Source organism: Dipteris shenzhenensis, chromosome 19, assembly GCF_047967505.1.
Source record: "Dipteris shenzhenensis isolate YYH24624 ecotype China chromosome 19, Dip_SZ_1.0, whole genome shotgun sequence".
In the NCBI taxonomy this organism is placed as follows: Eukaryota; Viridiplantae; Streptophyta; class Polypodiopsida; order Gleicheniales; family Dipteridaceae; genus Dipteris; species Dipteris shenzhenensis.
The window spans coordinates 37,491,811-37,515,889 of NC_141614.1; the positions used below are offsets into that span (position 1 = coordinate 37,491,811).

Consider the following 24,079-nt stretch of genomic DNA (forward strand, 5'->3'; position numbering starts at 1 on the left):
GGCTGCTTCACTTTTATTTGGGGATCCAATTCTCTCATGAGAGACGTGGCACTGTTATGTCTCAATCCAAGTATGTGCAGAAACTCTTGGACAGATTTAACATGCATGATTGTAAGCCCATAGCCACTCCCATGGAGCCGGGGCTGAAACTCACAATGCATGATGCAGGAGAATTAGTTGATGCCACACTTTACAGTCAGGGTATTGGATGCCTCATATATCTCTGCAACACTAGACTTGATATTTAGTTTGCAGTATCTCAGGTGAGCAGGTACATGCACAGCCCAAAAACTATGCATTGGCAAGCAGTTAAGCACATCTTCCGTTATTTGCAGGGCACGAAGTCTTTTGGCTTGCTATTTCCCAGGGGGGTGACTTGCAGATGCATGCCTACAGTGATTCAGATTGGGCTGGTGATTATGACACTAGGCAGTCCACTAGTGGCAATTGTTTCTTTTTGGGTAAATCTTGCATTTCCTGGCTGAGCAAGAAACAATTTACAGTGGCTACCTCATCATGTGAAGCTGAGTACAGGGCAGCTTTCACAGCAACAGTTGAATGTGCTTGGCTGCGTCGTCTATTTGTGCTGATCTTCATCTGTCTTTGGAGGGTCCTTCTCCAATTCTCACTGATAGTCAGAGTGCCATTGCAGTGGCAAAGAATCCAATGTTTCATGCTCGCACGAAGCACATTGAGGTTCACTATCACTACGTCAGAGAGAAGTTGCATGCAGGAGAGATCAGTATGATCTTTGTGTCCACACATGACAACGTTGCAGATATTTTCACCAAAGCACTACCACGTGAAAAGTTTGAGGCATTTCGCAGTGCCCTGAACTTATATCCGTTTGGTGATTGATCAGCCTTGTACATGACATTGGCACTGCAGGGGGGTGTTAGAATTATAGATATAATTCAGCAGTGACCAATGTAATTCAATAAGCTAGTTAGGGGCACTTTTCCCTCTTTAAGAGGTTTTTCCCCCTAACCGCAGTTAGTTCACTAACTATGGTTAGTGACTACTAAGGTTTTGTCACTAGAACAAAACCTTATCTCTCACACTTTCAGTTGTACTTTTTACACTCTTCTATTGCAACTCAGCTTCCAAGCTTTCAGCTCTCCAGCTCTCACTCTCTTGCTCTCTCTCACTCTCCATTCTCTCACACACTCGGAGCAGGAAAACTCTTCCATCTTGGATATGTTTAAATGCTATGTCTCAGACCACAAAAGCAAATGGGAGCATTATTTGCCTTTGCTAGAATATGCTTACAATAATACGGTACACACATCCATAGGTAAAGCACCTTTTGAAATAGTGGAAGGTGCCAGGAAGATACCTCCCATTTTGCATACAAAAGAGAAAATCTTCGAAGCTGATCGTTTTGTGGAAAGCCTTGAAGAGGCTTACAAGAAGATCAAATATGCCTTGCAAAGAAGTCAGGACAAGCAGAAAAGAGCAGCAGATAAGCACCGCAGGGAATTGGTATTCACAGAAGGTGATTGGGTTTTGCTGCGTTTTCAGAAGGCAAGGCTGAAAAATAAGAAAGGCAAGGAAAGGTTGTATACAAAGCTGAACATGTGTTACTATGGTCCTTTCCAAGTTTCTGAAAAGATAAACGAGGTAGCTTACAGGCTGAAGTTGCCTCCGCATTGGAAGATACATAATGCCTTTCATGTGAGCTTATTAAAGCAATATCATGGAGATATTCCCAAGGATTTACCTGATGAGGTGCAGCCTGAAGTGGAAGAACGGGATGAACTTTTGGTCCCGGAGCAGATTCTGGCACACAAGGATAGAAAGCTCAAGGGTAAAGTTATCCGTCGCTACTTGGTAAAATTTCAAAATTACCCATCACTTGATGCGAAATGGATGGAGGAAGGTGAACTGGCAGATTCACCTGGGATATTGCAGCTTTACCTTGATGCTTTCCAATTAGAGCCGACTGCGGTCTGGGCTCCTACAGGCTGTTCAGCAAAGCGAGCGTCTGGAGCATTACCTGATGTTCGAGAGGGGGGTAGCACCTCCACTCCCTCAGTATAGACGGGCTCACCGTGATTTCATGAGGTCGCTTGATGACACTGTATGTTTCATCCGAGATACTGAGCTGACGGTATTTTTGATGTGAGACTTCATGATATTGATGCATCTTAACTATTGATCGCCGAGGATCACATAGATTTTGAGCAGTGTATATGGATGGATGCATGCCTCTCCTAGCCATATTTTCACTGTCTTTGTATACTATAGGAGGCAGCAAACTCTGGTTTGCTGTTTCAAGAGAGGGGTATGTCACGGGGGCGTGAAATTCTAAGTACTTTAATGTACTATAAGACCGTGACAACTTTGGTTTTAAAAGTCCAAGATTGGGCTTAATAATGTATAATTAAACGCGGCATGGTGCCTAGCACATATAGCGTAATTAATCCCTAGGCCCAAAGGCATTCCAAGGAATTAAAAGAGTGGTTGTTGGGAAATGATGATGTGGCATTTTTAATGGGCCCCCTAGAGGGCCATGTACCTTCAGTGGCCCCCCTAGCATTTTTAATGGGCCCCCTAGAGGGCCATATACCTTCAGTGGCCCCCCTAGAGTTCCAGGTGGCTCTAGTGCCTTCTACATGCTCCTTTGCCATTCCTGGACCTTCCTGGGCCTTCTAAACTTCACATGTGTGGTTTTCTCTCTCGTCTTCTTCCTTTGTTGAGATATTGGACTGGTTTTCCAACCTCCTTCAGCTGAATTCCGTTTTTCTTCATAACTCCTCACCCATTTGGATTCCTCGACTTCCGTTTGGCCCAATGGCTTCCCCTCTGCCTCCCCTTCGTAGTGATATGCTTTTCCCTCCGTGCGTTTGGTAGAATGGGCAGAGCTGAGCACTTCTTTTGCTGGTCGAATTTGCAAAAGTGGCTTTTTCTGGACCTTTTTTCTTCTACCGCCTCCTGGGCCTCTCCTCTTGCAAAGCTACAGCTTTCTGTTGAATTTCGAGTGGTCCGATGCACTGGTTGACTGGTTTTTCTCAGTTTTGGAGAACTTTCCGGCGATGAAACTTCTCCAAAACCTTCTCAATGCATTCCTCTCTGAAGCACGCTTCTTTTGAGCCCAAGAACTCCCATTTCTTCGCGACAGAAGTGCTTCTTTTCGCATTTTTCAGTGGAATTCTTGCTGGTCGGCTCTTGTAAATGCTCTTTCTTCATGCCTTTGCACTCCTCTTTGGCTGAGAATGCAATTGGGCATTGGCTACTATGTCCTCTTGGCGATTGAGGACTTGGTTCGAGTTTTCAGGGCTTGGTGAGTTATGATTTTGCTACTGCAATTTCTTTTTGCCATAAGCTATTGGTTGGCCTCGTGTGCCGCCTCTTTCTTGGCTCACAGGTACCCAGGCAGTGCTACATGAGTCATTCTTTGGTTGGATACTTTGCTGATTTTATTTTGGAGCTTTGAAAAGCTTTGTGAATGCCATCTAGAAACCACTCAAAGAGAGTACAGCTGGGGTGCAGTGTGATTGCATCTGGACAGCCAATGGAATTGCACTCGGAAAAGAGAATGCCTTTGGGTTGAGCCTATGGGTTAAGTGCACTTATGTGATGGTGTTCTATGCTTGAAAGCCTAGCGAAGGCTTAGTGAATTGGGGCTGCGTGCTCAGTTACAGGGAAGGTCTCCCAGATGCAACTTGTAATCATTTCACTGTGAAATATAAAGAAATACCGAAAGGGGCGCCACGGTGTTTGGGGCCAATCGGGTGCACTTGTCTATGTTTATTGAGCAGGGGCATTCTAGCCTCCATCCCTTTTTCAGTGGTTTTGTTTGTGAACAAATGGGTAAATGCCAAATGGTGATCATGCAATGGTTAATGGTTGTGATATATGCTTTGTGAGCTGTAAATAAGTGCTGAAGTGATTAAAGGTTTAGTTCCACTGCCCTCTGAGTGATTAGAGGCCGGTTTCACCATCCTAGCTGTGGGGGCAAAGATCTCATCGAAGTCAAGTCTTTCTGACTGTGCATAGCCTTTCACCACCAATCTCACTTTGTACTTGTCCAAGCTCCCATCTTGACAAGACCCCAATACTCCTGAAACCTCTTATCTGCAAGCAAACACAAGAACACACCAAACGTGAAGAAACTGAGCAAGCTGCTCACCACCCAACCATGACATCTGTGTGATGCAATCCCGACTTAGGAGATGTCCCCTCCGAGCCACAAGCTGAGCTACTGGCACGAACTCCCAACCAAATCCTAACTAGCCTGGTGTCCCATACCACCAGATGGCGCTGTAAAGCCTGGGATCTGTTGCAGGGCCTTGGGCTACGCTATGATGCAGGCGCACGTCCACAACTCAATCCAAGATCAGACCTAGCACCAAGGAACGAGACTTGCTCCCATCGGCTTCCTGAGAACTGAACCTCTAGGCCCCTTATATAGACTCGGGCCCTAAGCGCCAAAAATAGCGAAGACCTCTAACTGGTTCGTACCCTTGCCACTCAACCCGAGAATCAAGCCTGCCTAGCTCTAAGCCTCCCCAGGCTACCTGAGCTAGTCTTGTGTACCCAGTACACGTCAGATACCAATCCGTGCACATGACATACTTCCCCCTCCTCTAAGAACTCACTCCTCTGAGTTCGCTAAAAAACCTGAGAACGTCCTCTGGAGGTTCTGTAATGTCTCCCATGTTGCATCCTCCTCAACACAATCCTTCCACTTGATCTTGTATTCCGTGATAGTTCTATTACGAATCTGTCTATCCCAAAATTCAAGAATACTCTCAAGTTCGTGTGGAATAAAAGTCAAATCTGAAACATCTATTATTTCTTGAGGAGAAACAATTTGATCATCCGCACCCCGTAACTCTTTCAGTCTACTGACATGAAATACTACATGTACTTTAACATCAGGAGGCAATTCTAGTCTATATGCAACGGGTCTAATTCGTTTAATAGCCTTGAATGGACCACAGTATCAGAGGGATAACTTCAGGAACCAAACCAATACTTAGGCTCTTGGATTCCTTGGAAATTCGCAAACATACCATCGTTCCTTCAGAGAACTCTCTAGGTGAACGATGTCTATTAGCACAAAACCTGTCCCGATCTTGGGCACTTCTAATAGACTCTTTGACAAACTACAACATTTCTTGCATGTCTTGCAAGAATGTCTTTGCAGCATCATTTTGGATTCCCTTTAACCCAACCATAACTGGTGACTTAGGTTGAAACCCGTACATAAGCATAAAAGGACTGCAACCAGTACTCGAATGCTTCGCACTATTATAAGCAAATTCTATCATGGGGCGATAATCTTCCCATGAGAACTCTCTCTTAGAAACATATGCCCGAAGCATATCTTCAACCAATTGGTTAACCTTTTCTGTACTGCCATCAGATTGTGCATGATCTGAGGAACTCATACTTAGAGTAGTTTCTAACTTCTCAAAAACAAGTGTCCAAAAGTTACTTGTAAACTTGGAGTCCCTGTCGCTGACTATGTCAGAGGGCAAACCATACAGCTTAAACAAGTGGTCCACAAACTCGTGAGCTAGCTGAACAGCTGAAATAGTTGTTCTAGTAGGTAAGAATCTAGCCATTTTTGTCAGACGGTCCACTATGACCCAAATGGACTCATGACCCTCGCGCGTTCTTGGCAAACCGGTAATAAAATCCATGGAAATACTTTCCCATTTATTACCCGAGATTTGCAATGGCTGTAATAAACCTGCGCTTCTAAGGCGTTCTACCTTCGTAACCTAACAAACCCGGCAACCTACCACATAGTGTTCAATAAATGCACACATCTTAGGCCAATAAAAGGTATGCTTCACAAGAGACAGAGTCCGATGTATACCTGGATGTCCAGCACTAGGAGCATCATGACACTCCCAGAGAATCTTGGATCGAAGATCCAAAACATCTGGCACACATATCTATCCATTCCGGAACAGCAAGCCGTTCCTAATCATCCACTGACCTCCCGCCGCCTATACCGTAGGTGGCACAATCCCTGATTTCTAGTCAACCATGGAGCTCCCATCCTGGACTTTCTGCCAATAAGAATTGAAATGACTATCAGCTGCGCAAAGCCCTCTCAAGGATTGAAATAGGTCTGAGGATATTTCCGTAAATGACATTGCATTTACAAACTTGACTCGACTTCAAGCATCCACCACACTATTCAACGAACCCTTTCGATAGCGTATTTCAAAATGAAAATCTTGCATTAATTCTGCCCATCTAGCCTTCCGTCCCCTCAATTCAGACCCATCACACACATACTTGATTGACTGATGATCGGTCAATACAAGAAACTTCGAACCATACAAGTAGTGTCTCCAAAGCTTCAAAGCATACACAACAACATAGAGTTTTGTTTCTAGTGTGGGCCAACGATATTGGGTGTCGTCTAGCTTCTTACTCTCAAAAGCTACAGGTCTTCCCTCTTTAAATAAAGCTGCCCCAACCGCAAAATCACTCGCATCAGCCTCTAAAACATAAGGCCGGGTAGGATCAGGTAGACCTGCATCCGCGACCTTTCAATATGTTTGTCAGGGGTGCCGTGATGTGTGAATAATCATGCACAGACTTCCGTAGAAATACTGTGAATCCTAGGAAAGAAGGAAGTTGTTTCACAGTCTCAGGGATAGGCCATTCTAAAACCTTCTAGATACGATCCAAATCAATGCTAATACCTTCAGAAGAAATCTTGTGTCCTAAGTAAATGATCTCCTTCATAAAGAAGTCACATCTACTCATCTTGGCATAAAGCTTATGCTGTCTTAGAATAACTAAGACAAACCAGAGGTGTCCCATGTGATCCTCTAGCGTTCAGATACATACCAAGATGTCATCTAAGAACACGACAACGAATTTGCCCTGAAAATCTCGGAACAAATCGTTCATCATTTGCTGGAAGGTGGCAGGAGCATTGGTCAAACCAAAAGGTAATATGAGAAACTCGTAGTGGCCATACCTAGTTCGGAATGCGGTTTTATCTATGTGTTTAGCATAGATACGGATTTGGTGATAACCCGTACATAAATCAATCTTAGTGAAATACTTCGCTCCGGCCAAACGGTCTATTAAATCATCGGAACGAGGAAGAGGGTATCGATTCTTAATTGTCACTTTATTCAATCGTTTATAACCTATACACATTCTCCACGAAGTATCTTTCTTCTTTCTTAAGAGGACAGGTGCTCCCCAAGGTGATTTACTTGGGCGAATATAGCCCATATTCAGATAATCCTATGGCTGTGAAGCTAACTCATCCTCCTCAAGCTAACTCATCCTATAAGGTGGAACACTAATAGATTGAGCCCCAAGTACTAAATCTATGCAATGGTCTACTGCCCGTTCTGGAGGTAAACCTTCTTGGAGGCGTTGTCTATAGACTTTGACTCCCCGGTACCAGTGATAGACTAGAAGAACTTCCTCTTGTTCTTCCCACCCGTGTCGGCAACTGTGGTTCCCTTTGCGTTGGCCATGGTATCATCATAGATGCGCCCGTAATTCATGGCCTCTTACAAAGTGGTACACTTGTTGTTCTTGATCTGTAACTTGTACGAGTCAAGCAAACCATCCACAAAGAAATCTAACAAGGTCACTAGATCCATCTTTGTAGCTCTGGTTTGCAAATCCCGAAACCTCTGAAGATAAACCTCAAAAGTCAGATTCAGCTTGGACATATCGAAGGCTTTGAGCTTGCCTATGATATCGTAATCTTCCTCCTTCAAAAACTCCTTCCTGAAGACCCCTTCGAATTCTATCCATGTTGCAGGCTTGGGTTGGAGTTCCTTCCACCACAATAAAGCCTTTCCTGACATAAACCCTGCTGCAAGCTGTATTTTCTTGTCATCTGGGCAAGGGTGAAACTGGAAGTGTACTTGCCACTTGTGCAACCAAGTGTCAACAACCTCCTTGGTACGAGACTTCTGATCTCCGGGAAAGGAATCTGGAGTGATGTTCGGACCTAACACTGAGGCCATGGCATCCACATGCGTGAGCGCCTGAACAGTGCTAGTCAAAAGTGTGAGTGTAGTCTGAATCCCTTGGAGTTGCTATGTCAACCCCGTTTGATTTGTGTTAACTTGCTCAAACTTTCCATCAAGAGCAATGGTGAATTCACTGAAGGCTTTCTTCGTAATCAGATCATCGTAGAGACCCTGGTCATCCTCCGCATGGTAGTTCATATCATGGTCTCCCATCGCAAGCTCGAGGTCTACAGAATCAGCCATAACTGAATCGAACTGATGAAGAAAATAGGCTGAGAGAAGAGAAGGAATAGGTGGGCTCGAAACTAGGAGACCGGAACAGAGAAAAAAGCTGTCGAAACAGAGTGGGATGAGAGAGAGAGGCTGGCTGGTGGAGGCTGTCAATCCAGGAGCCGAGCTACTTGCTGGCCTGTACGGAAATCTGCAGCAGGCGGTACCTGAGAGTGGAATCGTCAAGAGGGGCATAGAGGGGTAGAGACTTGCGCACGAGGAGCTGCTGCTGCGCTATGCTCTAGAATAGGTGGGCGAAACTTTTAGATAGCTCAGCTTTCTAAAAAGCCCACCCTCCTAAGTTGGAGGGGTGGTGCTTTTTTTTAGCATCCAAACCCCCCCCCGAATTAGCACAGCCTTCCCTGTGACCTGCTCCATCCCATGGCGCACCTCACAACTCGCCCCTTGGCTGCGAACTGCTCCAGCCTATGGCGCTCTCCTGGTCTCTGCGCAGTCCGACCGTACCTAGGTTCAACCGAAGCTCCGCCTCAGCCCATCGCTTACCAACGATCAGCCCATATCTTCACTCCTACAAGCGTCTCTCTTGCAGATTCTCTGTTTTTCCTTCCCCTTACCCCTATAGTCTCCTGCCCCCTTGTCCCCTCAAATCGGGGGCTCACAGGTGGGGCAGTGACATTCTAACAGAAAGATCATGAGACATGAAAATAAACAATTACTACTATTATAAGAACTATTATCCTTACCTGTCCAAAAGTAATCTGGAGGCAGTGAATAAATAATCTGGGCGAAAGGGTTAATCACTTTCTTATTGTTTCCATAGTTCATAGTAGCGTAGTCATTGTTTGGAATATGTTATTACTTCGACGGGTAATTCTTCAATTGTATTATTTCCCTTCATTTTTGTGACTTCGCCTACTTGCATGTTTTCATATAAGTGGAATACATACACGCCCACACCAACCCCACAAAAAGACAACCTTACTCAGGAGGATACAAAAGGCCTTTAGACAGTCATAAAGTTGGGTCATCACCAATTGCAATAAATAAGAAATTCCAAAAACAGCAAAAAGTTGGGTCAAAATTGTGATAAATCAGCAACTCCCAACAACAGTAAGTTCAAGAGGAGAAGATCTTTCATCTACTCACTTCAGAAGTGATGCACTCAGAAAAGTAAGGAGCCAATGGAGTGTCTATGAGCACAAGTCGATAAAGCTCCCACATATTTTGGGCAACCGCTAAAGTTGCTATACTGCATGAACAATGAAGCAAATTTGTGAAAACCTGAAATGGTCATATTCAAGATCTTATATTTGCTAGCAGATGGTAAGCTCAGCTGGTAGGCTGACCATCGCACTGTGCAGGCGTTCACATCATGTTTGGGCTGGCACCACTAATGCACTCTATACCGCCAATACAAGTATCCCCCTCCCCCCACGCCCCCCCAAAAAAAAACCAAAACAAAAACAAACAAAAAAAGGAGATGTAGCATGAATTTACAGGGTCAATGGTTTGAAAGCAATACCTGTCAAACATACCTAAAGGGTGGCATTTTTCAAGTAGCTCATGAACATCTCTCTCATGCAATGTACCAGTAACAATAAGCACCACATTATCAATCATATGTCCGTACCTAATTTCAAAACTTAAGTGAGAAAATATCTGAATACTGCGGATTAGATAGCAAAAATGTCACTTTGCCTTCATGAAATGTGACCAGTTGCTAAGAGTATTTACATGATCTTTCCATTGCACCACCAACAATACCAACAAACAACTGCATTAAAACAACAAAGCTTTACCTAATGTAGTCAAGAAAAGTTGATAATGGTTCAGTTGCCTGGGCTAACAAGTATTTAAAATCGTCAACCAGCTTCTTGGTACACTTGTCCACAATAATGGTAGTATGCAAGGGTGATGGCTCTGTCCACGAATAACATGGAGTCATTAACACACCAAAGATTAATGAAGACGCATCAAAACATCATGAGATTCTAAGAGAAATACTGTAGAGAAGTATAGTGTAATTTAAAAATACTGAAGCAACAAATATGAGTAATTATAAGTCTCAATACCCTACAATTTATATGATCCTACTGATAAGATTACCATTCTGCAAGTACGGTCCATAATCTGTAGTAGATAAATGTAGCTTTATATCATCAAGTGTTTCACACTGGCAAAGATTGTTATAATCAGCTGCCTTGAGTAGGCCAGATTTGTAGCCACGAACTACTGCTTCCAGATATCCCGCATGGATATTAAATGTCAAAGCCTCAAGCCCATACATGGTCTCGACTTAAGGATAGACTGCAAAAAAAATGGATGACATATAAACATACAGCATAGTTCAAACAGTCCTTGATCCTTCTTTCCAAAATGTAGACAAGCAAAGGTGAAACCACTGCAAAGCCTCCATATTATTTTTGACTATTAGGAAACACTAGCACACCCAGAGGCCTCATGATAAGAAATAGATCCCTCGGAAAAAGTGTTGGATGCCTGCAAATGAACCATTTTACAGTCTGAACTGGCATCATTCAACCATATTAAGTGGGATGGCAAAGAATAAATAAACTGTAAAGACTGAACTCTTTCAAATCAGGCAAACAAGTAGAGATACATCAACTAAAACCAGAGCCCTGACCTACACATTCAATGAGATCTTACTACAGCATACTATATGTAGCACTAGTAAATGTTAGCTTAATAAGCTTTAGCTGTAGACCCCTATTTGTGTATTAAAGGGCTACGTTGTGAGGTTTCCATTTACAGTCCTTTTAATACTCTTCTAATTCTGTAGTTATTGGGGATTTAAATGTGAGCATGCCACGTGTCTTAAAGCAGCCCATTTATACCTTACAGAAAAAATGGCAGCCCTCCCACGTGTTATAAAAGGGGCTTCGTCCGTACTTGGGGCAGTTAGCTTTTTCTGTGGACGCCTATTTTGTCTATTAAGGGGCTACATTGTAAGAGGTTTCCATTCCCTGTTCTTTAAATATAACTTGCAAAACCACCAAGCGTCAATAAGGACCGATTTTGGGGAGCTGGCAATCTCACCACAGAGCCGTAGATCTAATATATTCCCTGCAAATGAGCCCACAGCTCATATAAGACTCACCAGATGTAAAGGGCAAGGTGGAGGCATGGAATGCTGACTGGAGAGAGAGAGAGAGAGAGAGAGATGACTGTCGACATTGCTTGGGAGACATCACATCATGGTTATAGCTTATGCTCGCTACTAATTTTATTCCTGGATCCTGGCAATGCCCAATTACACCCCTCTGTACAGCTGTTGGTGAGGGCATATGTCTGATTGCATCTGCTGCTGAAGAACTGAGGTCTGCTGAGGCCCCTGCCAGAGCTGCTGCTACTGCTGGGACCTGCTGCACTGACTACTGCTGGAGGTGTTGCTGCTAGAGCTTGTCCTGGAACTGACGCTACTGATGGAGCTGAATGAGGGGAAAGGCCTCCTTCGATAGCCCTAAAGGATCTTGTAGCTGCCATCTCACAGACTGATTTGTAACTGCCATTTCCACAGACTGGTCTGTAACTGCCATTTTCACAGACTGGTCTGTGAGTTTACAGACTGAATCTGAGCCTATAAAAGGATGCTGCAGAGCCCTATTGCTGTTCTGGGCCTGTCCCATACTGTGTCCTGTATATGGCCTAGATTAGCTGCTGCTGGCCTGTCCCATACATGTTGCCGCTGTACCTATCTATGGGCTGCAGTATGCTGCAAAGCTGCCACCAAGGCAGCTATGCCATGGGCTGTATCTTGTACTGCAATGGTGGGGTACTGCCAACTAACTACCGCTCAGTTAAGGTATGGTGCACCTAAGATGCTGTTTGCTGGGCCTAATATGAAGGTTCACTTCTCTGTCATCCCACTAAAGTCCTTCAATGTCAAAGACAGATCAAAGGCACAAGACAGGGCAAGCCACGCAATGACAAGCCCAAGAAGAATGGTAAGTCTTGAGGATGATGGAGACGCTTCTAATGGTGACAAGGAAAAAAAGAGAGCAAACTAAAGAAGAAGGATTTCAGTCAGGAATCAGAAGAGATGATAACAACAGAAAATGTGGTAATCACTGAGGAGCTTTTCTTGGTAACAACTTCGAGTGTTGCTAAGGTGAAGTATGCAGGTCTTGGTACTTCAGTTTGTATGTCTGATAGTAAAAGATGGTCTGGAGAAGAATCAACATCTATTGTGAAGGTGAAGGGCAGCAGAGTGTGCTCAGATTGCTCTGGGTGCTTTGCTGGTATCATTTGCAAGAGGGAAGTCTCTTTTGAAGGACCTCAAGAGTCAGGGAATATAACAGGGAAGCTGTGAGTGCCTCGATGAGATACATGGCTTGTTTTCAAGGTACGCAAACAAGCAGGTGGATCTTCTGGTATGTACATTCATTGTATGTTCGTTCAAGCCTTAATAGCATCCTATGGGCAGATTCTGTGCTTCAAGTTTCTCAGGTTGTGAGAGATTGGAGGGTGAGAGCCTTCCTGGAAGGCAGAGAGGGAAGACTTGGTGTTTCTTTGAAGCCCTATTGCAGGTTGTTAGAAGGAGGATAGATCTGCTGGTCAGAACAGGATGAAACATAGGCGCAGGTGTCAAGGCTCCCACGCAGCAGTCAGGCGCCATGATTGAGAGACTTCTGCAGGTCAGAACAGTATCTGAAAGGTGCTACAGAGGGCTGGAGCAGACTGCACAGCAAACTGGAGCACCCTGGAGCAGATTCAGAGGTGTGTAGGAGGTCACTGTTTTCAGCAAGAGAAGATCTTAGGTCTTCGCATATCTCAACAGCACACAAAGGGGCAGATCTATTCAGTGTAGAAGAGCTGGATCATGGTGCATGGCAGCAGCAAGGAAGACATCAATCAGGAGCAAGCACTGCCTTACGATTGGATTTCCAAGGGAGCAGCTAAAGGTGTGATTGCAGGTTACCAATACGAGGCCCACACAAGCTCTAGGAGAGCAACACAGGCTGAGTTGAAGGTGCCACGAGGAGGCAGGAGAACAGTTTTTGGGAGCCACTAGGATCCACATCTAGTCAGCACCCAACCGATAGAGGGTGGTACATTGTGCTCATCTTTTGTATATGATTTGGTTCAAATTGAACAAATATGTATTGCTGTTTCTACATCTCTCTCTAGCACAGTTCATTATCTGCACATCTATCATTATACACATCACGGGAAGAATTGAGATTTGAAATTGATGCTATGTAATTGCTGGGCACTATCTTGTTTATCTATCTTCCCCTGCAAAAAGGGTTGGTCTTAGCAAGCAACCCTTCACCCTCTGTTTTCTGACATATCTCTCAGCTCTTGAAGTTGTAACATGCAAGCGAGGACATTCTCTGACTACTAAACTTGCATTGCATCATGGCTTGCATCAACAACAATCGTATCGAAAGGGGGCACCTTTGACTCAGGTGGTGGAGGCTCCTGGAGGTACTGGTGCTGGGGCTTCCTCTTGAGTTGAAACCGCCTTTTCCTCCTTGCTGGAGTCAAACTGTTCTCTGGGACTGATGGTCGTTGTCAGAGCGGGTCGTCACCGTGCACTGGCTGTGCTACTTGGATGCTATGGATCTCCCCCTGAGACTGAAGGATGGAGGGAAGTCATGGCGAGGCTACTTGAGGTAGAAGACACCTGGGATGCCCTAGAGAAGGATCCATGAAGAAACTATGGGGACTGCATCTGCTGTTAAAGAACCAAGGCTTGCTGAGGCCCTTACTGGAGCTGCTGCTATTGCTGGGGCTGATGAGGCTTCTGTTGCACTGACTACTGCTGGAGGTGGTGCTGCTAGATCTCTCAGACTGATTTGACTTCATATTCCAGAGACTGGTCTGTAACTGCCATTTTCACAAACTAGTCTGTGAGGTTACAGACAGGATCTGAGCCTATAAAAGGACCACTGCAAATCCATATTGCTGTTCCAGGCCTGACCTATTCTGGGTCCTATATATGGCGTAAACTGGATGCTGCTGGCCTGTCCCATACGTGTTGCCGCTGTACCTTTCTGTGGGCTGCAGTGTGCTGCAAAATTGCCAACAAGGCAACCATGCCATGGGCTACAGATGCCCATGACAGCCAAGGGTGTCCCTAAGTTAAGGGCATCTAGATTCTTGGTATTGACTTAAAAGTCACATTGGACTCTTTTAAAGAGTCCCCTTGATCTAACCTCATCCTAAACTCATGCTATGACCTTCTTGGGGTCATAACATTCTCCCAACACAAAACAACCTTACACTAGGAAGTTTTGGCCTACAAAATCCAGAAACTGTCGTTGCACAGATGCGCGAGACCCCTAGGAGTTGTCAGCGCTTGATCTGTCCTTCCCTTTAATGAGAATCTCACGAACACCGTAATCGTGAGAGGCCATTCCCTATAATCTAGAAATCTTTTAGGCTCATGGGGGATATATGTTGACAGATCAAGTAATTAGACAGGCTATTCAACAGAAACTAAGCTATCAGCTGGGCCTAGCATCTATTTTACATGACAAACATGAAAAATTGGATGTACCCTCAGATTAAGAGGTAACTCCACTTCATAAGATAAATTATATATGTTATCAAAGTAGGCCATGGCTGCAAAAAACTTAATGGATGCAAGTTTTCACTCTATTTTGCTAACATAGAGCATATTCCTTGACAAACAGCAGCACATCGTTCCAAAGACTCTTTTGCTAGAAGTTTTCTTTACCTTCTCATAGGTCTTATTCAATCCAAATTGTCCAGCCATAGGGGAGCTCCCCAAGTAAATTCTGTCCATGTACCACAGCAAACCATTCTTCAAAGAGAGAAATGGATGCTTGTCATAACGAGGATCCAGCAAACAGTGGTGTATCAAAGCTGTGTTAGGGTCCTTAAGGTACTCCACTTGAAAGTCATGGATCCAATCCTTACAACGTAGTTGTAGCATAGCCTCTGCATGCCTATATCCTGGATACAGCATCAGTCACTATGTTCTTCTTTCCCCTGTCAGACTCGATCTGAAAATTTTATCCTTGCACAAAGTCTAGCCACCTCCTTTGCCTTGGTGTTAGAGAAGATTAAGATAATAATACTTCAAAGACCTATGATTTGTCCTTACTAAAAGCATACAAATATGGTGCCATTTCTTGATTGTAAGTATGATTGCCAACATTTCTTTGTCATGAGTGAGGTAGATCTGCTCCTTATCGGTGACCTTCCTACTGTCAAAGGATATGACATCATGGCTTTGCTTCAAAATTGCCCTTGTGTGTAACATGCAACGGTTATCTGATCGTTTAATCACAGCAAGACCTTCTTTAAACCTTTAGCGAGGAATCGTAATTATACACCACAGAGAGGGGGGAGAGAGATAAAGGTTGGAGCAATGGAGACGAAAACCGATTGGGTCCCTGTACCCACTGAGGGTCCCCTCACCAATATAGGGGAGAATTTGCTTTTAACTTGGAGAACTTCGAAGTACAAATTACACTCTTCAAGAGTGCACCGTTGCATGTTACATTGGTATCAGAGCTTCGGTCTGTAAACCAGCTTGAGTACCACGAGTGTATGGTTGTGTTGAGATCCGGAAAGGTCACACATCCAAGCACCATGGAACAGGAAAGGAGATGAATCCAACATCTTAAAAGACGAAGTTCTCGGCAAAGTACGCTTCCGCTAAGCCCTGAGGAGATGATGCAGAAGCTTATGGAGCAAAACTAACTGCTCTTGTCCTAGCTCGAAAAAATTTATTGGCAGCTGGAAGACAAACAAAGAGAGTTGGATGAAGCAAAGAAGAGCTTGAAGAAAAAGTGGAGTCATGGGCTAGAGCAGTCAAAGGCATCTCAAATTTTGAAAAACTGGTCTTGGTTATGCATGAAGAACACAAACATGAGGAATGCAAACATGTCACCAAAATGTAAATATCCTAAGTCAAAGTACAGTTGACCATTTATCTAATCATAATTAAAGAGTTTTCATATGTGTTAATTATGGTCAAAGAGTTCTTTTAATGGTCAAAGAATTGACTACGGTCAAAGATACTTGACTCTAGTCAAGTAAACCTGACTTCGGTCGAGGAGACTTGGTTTATTACCAAGAGGGTTAACTGCGGTTAACCAGACAACTACAGAGCTGACTACGGTCAAAGAGTGTTGACTTCAGTCAACAAGACTTGGCATGCGCCAAGAGGGTTAACTACGGTTAACCAAGATGTGCCAACTTTAGTTGGAGAGTTGTGCCAACTTTAGTTGGAGAGACTTGACTACAATTAAGGTGCCTCGACCCTTGGTCGAAGCCCCTTAATTATGATCAAGAGCATGACTTCGGTCAACCAAAGAATAAATATATATTTTTATATTTGTTGTGTGTTCAGTGGGGACGCCCACTATGACTAGAAATAGTCCACAGTGTGTTATTTGCATGCAAAACGCTAACAATTAATGGGTGCCATGGTGATGCGCTTTAATTAATTGTTGTAGGTACTAGGAAGAGTTATTTTCCTAAGCGCAATGGAGCCTAACAAGAATCTAGGACGCGGTTCGCGTGACCAAGTGCTTCGAAGACACCAGAGTTGCCCTTAGTGGCATGTAATTAGGAAAGTAATGTAGAATTTGACAAGTGTCTTGTTGCCAAGAAAGAGAGCCTAAGAGCTCATGTAATGGGATTCACGTTTGGATTTTGTATGAGACAGCTCTACGGCTCTACGCTGAACTCTTGTACTCAGTTTTTCTCTCAAGTAATAAAGTACCTTCAGGGGGGTCCAGCCCGACATGTTGTCCTGGGCCCTAGCTGTTTGCAGAGTGAGGGAGTGAGAGAGTTTGAGAGGAGTAAAGTTGAGCGCAAGATTTTGACGTTGGCGTGTGAAGAAGGTTACATTGGTATCAAAACATGAGGAGGCAATTCGACACTCAGAAAGAGCCCTGACAGAGCAGCAGCAACGTCTTGACTCAGAGGCCATGCTGCTCCAGCACAAATAGACGTTGGCTACTACGCAAGCAACTTCCGAGAGTCGCACCAGCCTGCACATCAGCTAAGGTTACTCCTCTCACGTGGTCCACCCCGAACTTCATCGAGTATGACGGTAAGTGTCACCATTGCAAATCATTCATCAATTTGTGGCTCATATTCCTTTAGCACGCATTCAGGATGAGCAAGACAAAGTCTGCCTTGCAGCCTCTCATCTCACATGTGAGGCAGTTACTTGGTGGTACCATTGGGCCAGTCACCTTGACCCTAACACGCATGTCACAAATTTCGTTTAGGCTACGTTTGTTGCCGGTCAAAAGCTCGTTTTCTGCCACCCCAGTATATGCTTAACTTGGAAGATGAGCTCTCTTGTCTCTCCTAGAATGGTGTGCATGTGTTGTCTTACGGTAACAAGGTCATCACGTTAGTGCAACAATTAGGGGTGTCAAATGAAAACAAGCTGAAGCAATTCTTCAACCTGCTCAACTACGAGCGTGCGCTGACCCTCGCTTAGAATCAAGAAATGATGCTGAATGGAGGAAAGCCCAAGCAGATCCAAAAGGATACCAAGCCCCGCAGCAGTCCTCAAACCTAGCAGGTAAAGGTGATCAAAAGAAGGACAACCAGTATCATAGGAAAGGCGGCCAGTCCTCTGGTCAAAAGGAGTCCAAGCCCAAGATGACTCCAGACGAAAAAGCTAAAGTGGGTATTACAGCAAGTTACTTATAGCCTGACGAACATAAGCGGTACCACCAAGAACATCAATGTTTCAATTGCCATCATATTGATGGGCATGGGACAAAAGATTGTCCCAAGTGGCTCAACTCTGCCAACACCAGCTTCAGCTACCAATTCAGTTTTACCTGCTTTGAACATCGTTCCAACGGTGGTCTTTGAAGGTAAGGAGGACGGCGACCTCACAGATCAGAAGAAGGCTCTTATTAGAGCATATGGCACGGCTAAAGGACAGCAATTTGTTGTTCTCTTTGATATGGGAAGTTCAGAAGATGCTAGTTAGCAAAGAAGATGGAGTGCACTCTAGTACCTCATGAGCTTGCCGTGGACGGGTTCACACCCAGGTTACGCACACAAATTACGCATCAGGCCTCTCAGTTTGCTTTCACCGTTCAGAAGGCCTCGTTCTAGTTTCAAGATATCATGCTGGCGACGATCTGTCACTTCATCTTTCATCACACAGACCAAAAGACCATCGTATCCGGACTCCATTCCTCCAAGTAAATTCCCATATCGTCTTTCCAAATCTATGGAGGGGGGGTTAGAGTGAGGGGTAGTTAGATCAACAATTGTCTCATTTACTACGCGCCAATTTTTTACGACCATCACCTTTGCCATTTGCTGCTCCGATTCTATTCGTACAGAAAAAGGACACGTCAGCACGCTTATGTGTTGACTATAGGGCACTCAACAAGCTCACAATAAGCAACAAATTTCCCATGCCCCACATTGAGTACATTTTGGAGCTAATCAATAGTGCAAAGTACTTTTCAAAGATTGATCTCAAAAGTAGCTACCATCAGGTCCGCATTTTGTTCTTATGCCTTTGGTCTCAAAAACGCACCGCCCACGTTCAACAAGATGATGTCACGGTATTTTGCTCAGCATATTGGTGTGAGCCTATTCCTCTTTTTAGATGATATCCTTAGAAGCAACACTACATGGAGTGTGAACGAGGATCAACCCTTGTCAGAGCTAACCCTTCACATATTTTTTATAGAACTCTGGATGGAACCAAAAAGCAAACCCTAGGAGAAAACTAGACTATCAGTCCTTTATAAAGCAGGAGGAAATTACAATAAAAGTATCACTGGAATTTTGCCAAAATAGCTTGGGAAAAGCCAGGAGAATGGTAGAACCCAGGTAGCCTCTGTATGATGCCTAAACTCAGCCAAAGAAAGGACTGAAAGTAAAGAACTCAAGGTTCTACTACCAGTCTTTCACGAAGGTACAGTCACTGTCAGTTTGCACGTCAGTTTAGGCAGTATCTCTAACCCAAATCAAGAACTGGTAGAAAAACAATATAGAAACCTCCATCATCACCCAAACTCAAAGTGAACACTCAAATAAATGCCCAAACAGCCAAGAACTCAAGGTTCTACCACCAAGTCTTTCACGAAGGTACAGTCACAGTCAGTTTGCACGTCAGTTTTAGTCAGTATCTCAAACCCAAATCAAGAACTGGTAGAAAAACACTGTAGAAACCTCCATCATCACCCAAACTCAAAGTGAAAACTTCAATCAATGCCCAAAGAGCCATGAATTGTCAAATCTTCAAGTGGATAATGCCAGATGAAGTCAAAACGGAAAGCGATGCTAGATCAGGCTCTGAGAACAGGGGCAAATTGCAATTCATCCTGCAGCAATATGAAGCAGTTGCCCACTTTAGTCAGTGCCAGATGCCTCATGTGGTGCATAAATCCCTTCACCATCCTCAGCACTGGTAGAAACTCATTGTCGGTAAGCTAAAACTGAGCACAGACAACCCAAACGAGATGAAACTGTAGATTATGTGAGCAAGTGTCAACCGGTGGAGATGGAATTCAGGCACCAGATGAGTAGTAGGACACCCTAGAGTAAATTGCAACAGATGGACTAGTAGTATGGAGCTCTAGACAAGCATGGGTTGTGATCAGAAATTGAACGTAGCTGGCTGGTTTTGCAAGAAGCAGCCTCAATACTCACATAGAGCATGTCAGAATGAACAAGAAAGCACACATGCATCTATTCTAAGCAACCAGAGGGACAGAAATCTAGAAATCTATAAAAATCTTGAAAATTATAAAAGAGATTTATCTTGATTAAAATGGATATATGCTAATTCAAGCTCTCACTATAGGTGCATTGACACACAAAACCAACTTTGCACCAAGGCTGTAACCAATATGAGAAATCAATGTTACCACACAGTTACCAGCCACAAGTTCCCAACCCAAGCCAAAAAGAGAAAAAAAAACGTGCAAATGTTTTGTCAGTTTGAACAACCCTTCTGAGTTATGATTATCCATTTTCTTTGCTTTCATTACTAGAGGGCATGTTTTCATAAGACAAAGGCAATCACTCATTAAGGCCTTAAAAAATTCACCAACTGATCTCTTTTGCCTTTTGGCCTCTCCCAACTAGGCAAACACCTTTATAGACATTGAATTTCCATATCAACGAATTGAGAATTATTAAAAAGTACAGTAAAGACAAAAAGTAAGAATTATTAAAAACTAAAGTAAGAAAAATAATTTGAGAATTATTAAAAAAGTAAAAGTAAGAAAAAATTTCGTAGAAAAGAAGAAAGAAACGGCAGAAAGGGCAGACAGGGAAGGGAGGTTGCAGCGAGAGAGAGAGAGAGAGAGAGAGAGAGAGAGAGGGGGGGGGGGGTCCATCTTTAAAAAGTCTGCTAAACAAAATCAAAATTAGAGGAAAACCTAAAAGATATTTACTAAGTACGCTCATATTGTCATTAGTACCAAAGCGTAAGCTGTAAGTTTAAAATACATCTCAATGGGCACATTTGCACAAAAGATCAAAAGAATAATCAAATACCAACAAGACATAATGTGAGCAAATATTCTCATGCACTTACTATACAAGCACAACACAAAATCAGCACAACACAAAAACAGCAATGCTTCTAAGTAAACATAAAGGGATCAGACAATATATCTATATATCTAGATGAATCCAGGAACATTCCCAAACTCATCCTCTAAAAACACAACATAGTGCAGTTTCAATCTCATGATAGTCACTCACAAGGTTGAAAACCATAAACTCCATCATGCATAGCAGGGACTAGCTACTATGACATCCCCACTGACGTCATCAGCGCCCAACAGTGGGTGTAGACCATAGTATAAAAACATGCTCTCACACATACAAATCCACACACCCACACATACTTGAGCATCCATTTATACAAAGTCTTCGTACTGAGTTTCTGTCGGCACTCCGAAGGTGAAGGGCAGACTCAGCCATGATGAAGGCTAGCACTAAAGGAGAAGGCTAATCAAAAGGTAGTCCAAAAACTCTTCATTCAAGCTACAACTGCTTGTGAAGTCTAAACATTTTCATTTTAGTCTCTCCCCAACGAGCATCTAAATCTAAATCTAGTTGATAGGGCAACGCACCATTTAAGATAGAAAGAATTATCACAATACCAGCAGGCCGCAACTTGGACGAAAACTTCACAAGGTGAAATTTGCATGTCCGCTAATACGGCAGAAGCATATATCTAGAAAAATCCAGAAACATTCCAAAACTCATCCTCTAAAAACACAACATAGTGCAGTTTCAATCTCATGATAGTCACAAGGTTGAAAACCATAAACTCCATCATGCATAGCAGGGACTAGCTACTATGACATCCCCACTGACGTCATCAGCGCCCAACAGTGGGTGTAGACCATAGTATAAAAACATGCTCTCACACATACAAATCCACACACCCACACATACTTGAGCATCCATTTATACAAAGTCTTCGTACTGAGTTTCTGTCGGCACTCCGGAGGTGAAGGGCAGACTTAAGCACTCAGACAATATCCCCAAAGAGACAAAGACTTAAGGAGAGGCCAGCAGGAACTTGCTTTGATACCAGTTCTAAGCAACATTCGATGTCTCTCGTTATTTTCCAATTCGTTATCCATTGTTATGTGCTTTCAATTTTGTTTGATTCCACTAACATAACTTCTTTGTTTGGGTAGACCTCTCTTCTCCCTCCTTAGATGTTTCTCAAAAGAAGAAGAACTGCTCTACCGTGCCTGAAGTCTTGCACTTGCTCAGTATACCAAAACTGAGTCCCCTTCAGCTGCAATACACTAGTGCTTCATGTGACTCAGATTCACCTCTATTTCAATTTTCCCACTTTAGGCGAATTACATACCACCTCATCCCATAATCGTGAGTCCAGGTGACAAGCATGCAGGCTACTCAATGTGCTACTTGCGTGCTTGAATTGAAAGGAGACTAAGAAAATGTAGAAAAGAAGAACACAAAACCACAATGAGTCCAACCAGCTCCCTCTCCAAAGAGAGCTTTTTTTTCTTGCTCAAATACCAATTGCAAAATGTTGAAGGATTCTCAAGAAAGTGCTAAGCTGAGGGCTGATCTTGGACATGCCATGTCATGTGTTGATTCACCATTTCGGATCCCTTGATGCTGAGACCCCAATCGATCTTCTAGAGCGTAACAGTGAGCAAGCTGTCTTGGGAACCTTACATGTTAGACGAGTCCTTATCAAGTTAAATTTGACGCAAAACTCCCTTAAGCAATTGGGATGTTCTCTCAACTCACAAACTTGCAGGATTGGCTTTGAAAGAGATCTATTGCTTGTTAGATGGAACGTGTGATAATATCATACTCTCATTTAGACAACCACCGCTACAGCTCACCTAGGCTCCTTGGTGATAAGCAGGACTCGTTTAACGCCTTGCCCTAGCTGATGATGGAGCTATATGCATATATTATCCTGATCGTCTCCTTCCCAAGAATGACTTCTTAACATTAAGTTGAAATGGAGAGTTCAGAGCTGCAAAAAGTGATTTTTTTATATTTTGGTATATCTGTCATATGATGAAATGCTGTATGACGTGTCATATGGCATGGCGTTCCCTTTCAACCTCCCCCGTTCCCGAAACGCTCCCGTTCCAGCATCCAACATTGCCAGAAGGTTTTTGTGCTCTGGAAGGACTCTTGGCCCACTAAAACGGCAAGATGAACGAACCTTTAAACTATCAACAAGGCACACTCCAATCCTCCAGCAGAAAATGCGTGACTAGCCACCCTGGATTGGCAGGATATTAGAAAATGAAAATCCCATAACCTATTCCACTCCTTCCAATGCTACCAGTCATTAATCCGCGACCGGTGATAAAGGCCATTAAAATATGGGACATCATATGCTCATTGTTTCATGCTCCACAGGACTCTAACGATAAAGATAATGATTGTTTTTAAGGGAATCTTTAAAAACCAAATGCACACTGGCAGGAATGAGGAGCAAAACACCTTGAGGATTGACCCAGCCATACGTCTGGTAAACCCACGAGACTGCTGTGCCGGGCAGTGCATTTTGTCCAAGGATGCCAGGATCTAACGAATTGTGTTAGCTCGCTGTCTCTACGATTCAATTGGATGTGACGAAATTGTACAACGCTGGACTTTAGACACGCAGTCAGTTCCATCGTTCGGTCAAAACGTTCATACAGCGTCGAAAGAAAGAAAGCTTAGGAGGGAGAGAGAGAGATCTGTCGATACGTACCGCTGTGCATTGCGAGATTGGAAGGGGAGCGAATTGCAGATTCAAATGGATTTGAAAGCGATCACCAACAAAAATGGAGCTGGTGATTCATGAGATCTGATCAAAAATGTGTTGGAAAAAATGAAAGGATTTTGAACTAAGTCGTGATGCCTCTCGAAGGAACATTCAAAGTTCAAACAAGGAAAGGCTTTTTCGGGTTTACTAAGAGGTTTAAGGGACTACCCTCCCTAAAAACATGAGTGCATCTCATCCCTCTTGGTGGCATTTGCCGGAGTAGCCTCAGCTTGCCTAGCTGGGCGTTCGCCCACCTCTCCGTCTTCGATTCCCTCGAGAAACCCCATGTTGCCTGTAAATGTAGGCCACGTGCCGTTGCCTTGCACATGTCCATGTGTCTGGGTTTGGGTTTGTTGGGTGTGGGTGTGGGTGTGGGTGTGGGTTTGGATGTGGGTGTGGGTGTGGGTGTGGGTCAAGGTGTGGGTGTGGGTCAAGGTGTGGGTGTGGGTGTGGGTGTGTGACCTTGGTGGTGCTTCCCCTTATGTTCATAAGGATTCCAAGACCGGCTAGCAAGCTCATAGTCCGATAATGATTTTTGTCGGGTGTCACCCCACTGAGTTGTATAGAGTTCTAAACATTAGGTTTCCATGGTGTACTCTCTCATTAAGTCTTA

The 24,079-nt window shown here is 43.8% G+C and overlaps 1 protein-coding gene across 1 annotated transcript in view; it reads right to left on the minus strand.

Annotated features, from left to right (window-relative positions):
• LOC147890430 (V-type proton ATPase subunit d2-like) overlaps positions 1-23,644 on the minus strand; it is a 60,522-nt gene extending 36,878 nt beyond the window's left edge. Inside the window, exons 1-5 of the mRNA XM_087390476.1 lie at positions 23,413-23,644; positions 10,311-10,511; positions 10,004-10,124; positions 9,727-9,834; positions 9,351-9,453 (exon numbers count right to left, since the gene is read on the minus strand). Coding sequence (XP_087246602.1) covers positions 9,351-9,453; positions 9,727-9,834; positions 10,004-10,124; positions 10,311-10,491 — 513 coding nt within the window. The 5' untranslated portion in view covers positions 10,492-10,511; positions 23,413-23,644. The remainder of the gene's footprint in view (positions 1-9,350; positions 9,454-9,726; positions 9,835-10,003; positions 10,125-10,310; positions 10,512-23,412) is intronic.
• Positions 23,645-24,079: the final 435 nt, after the last annotated feature.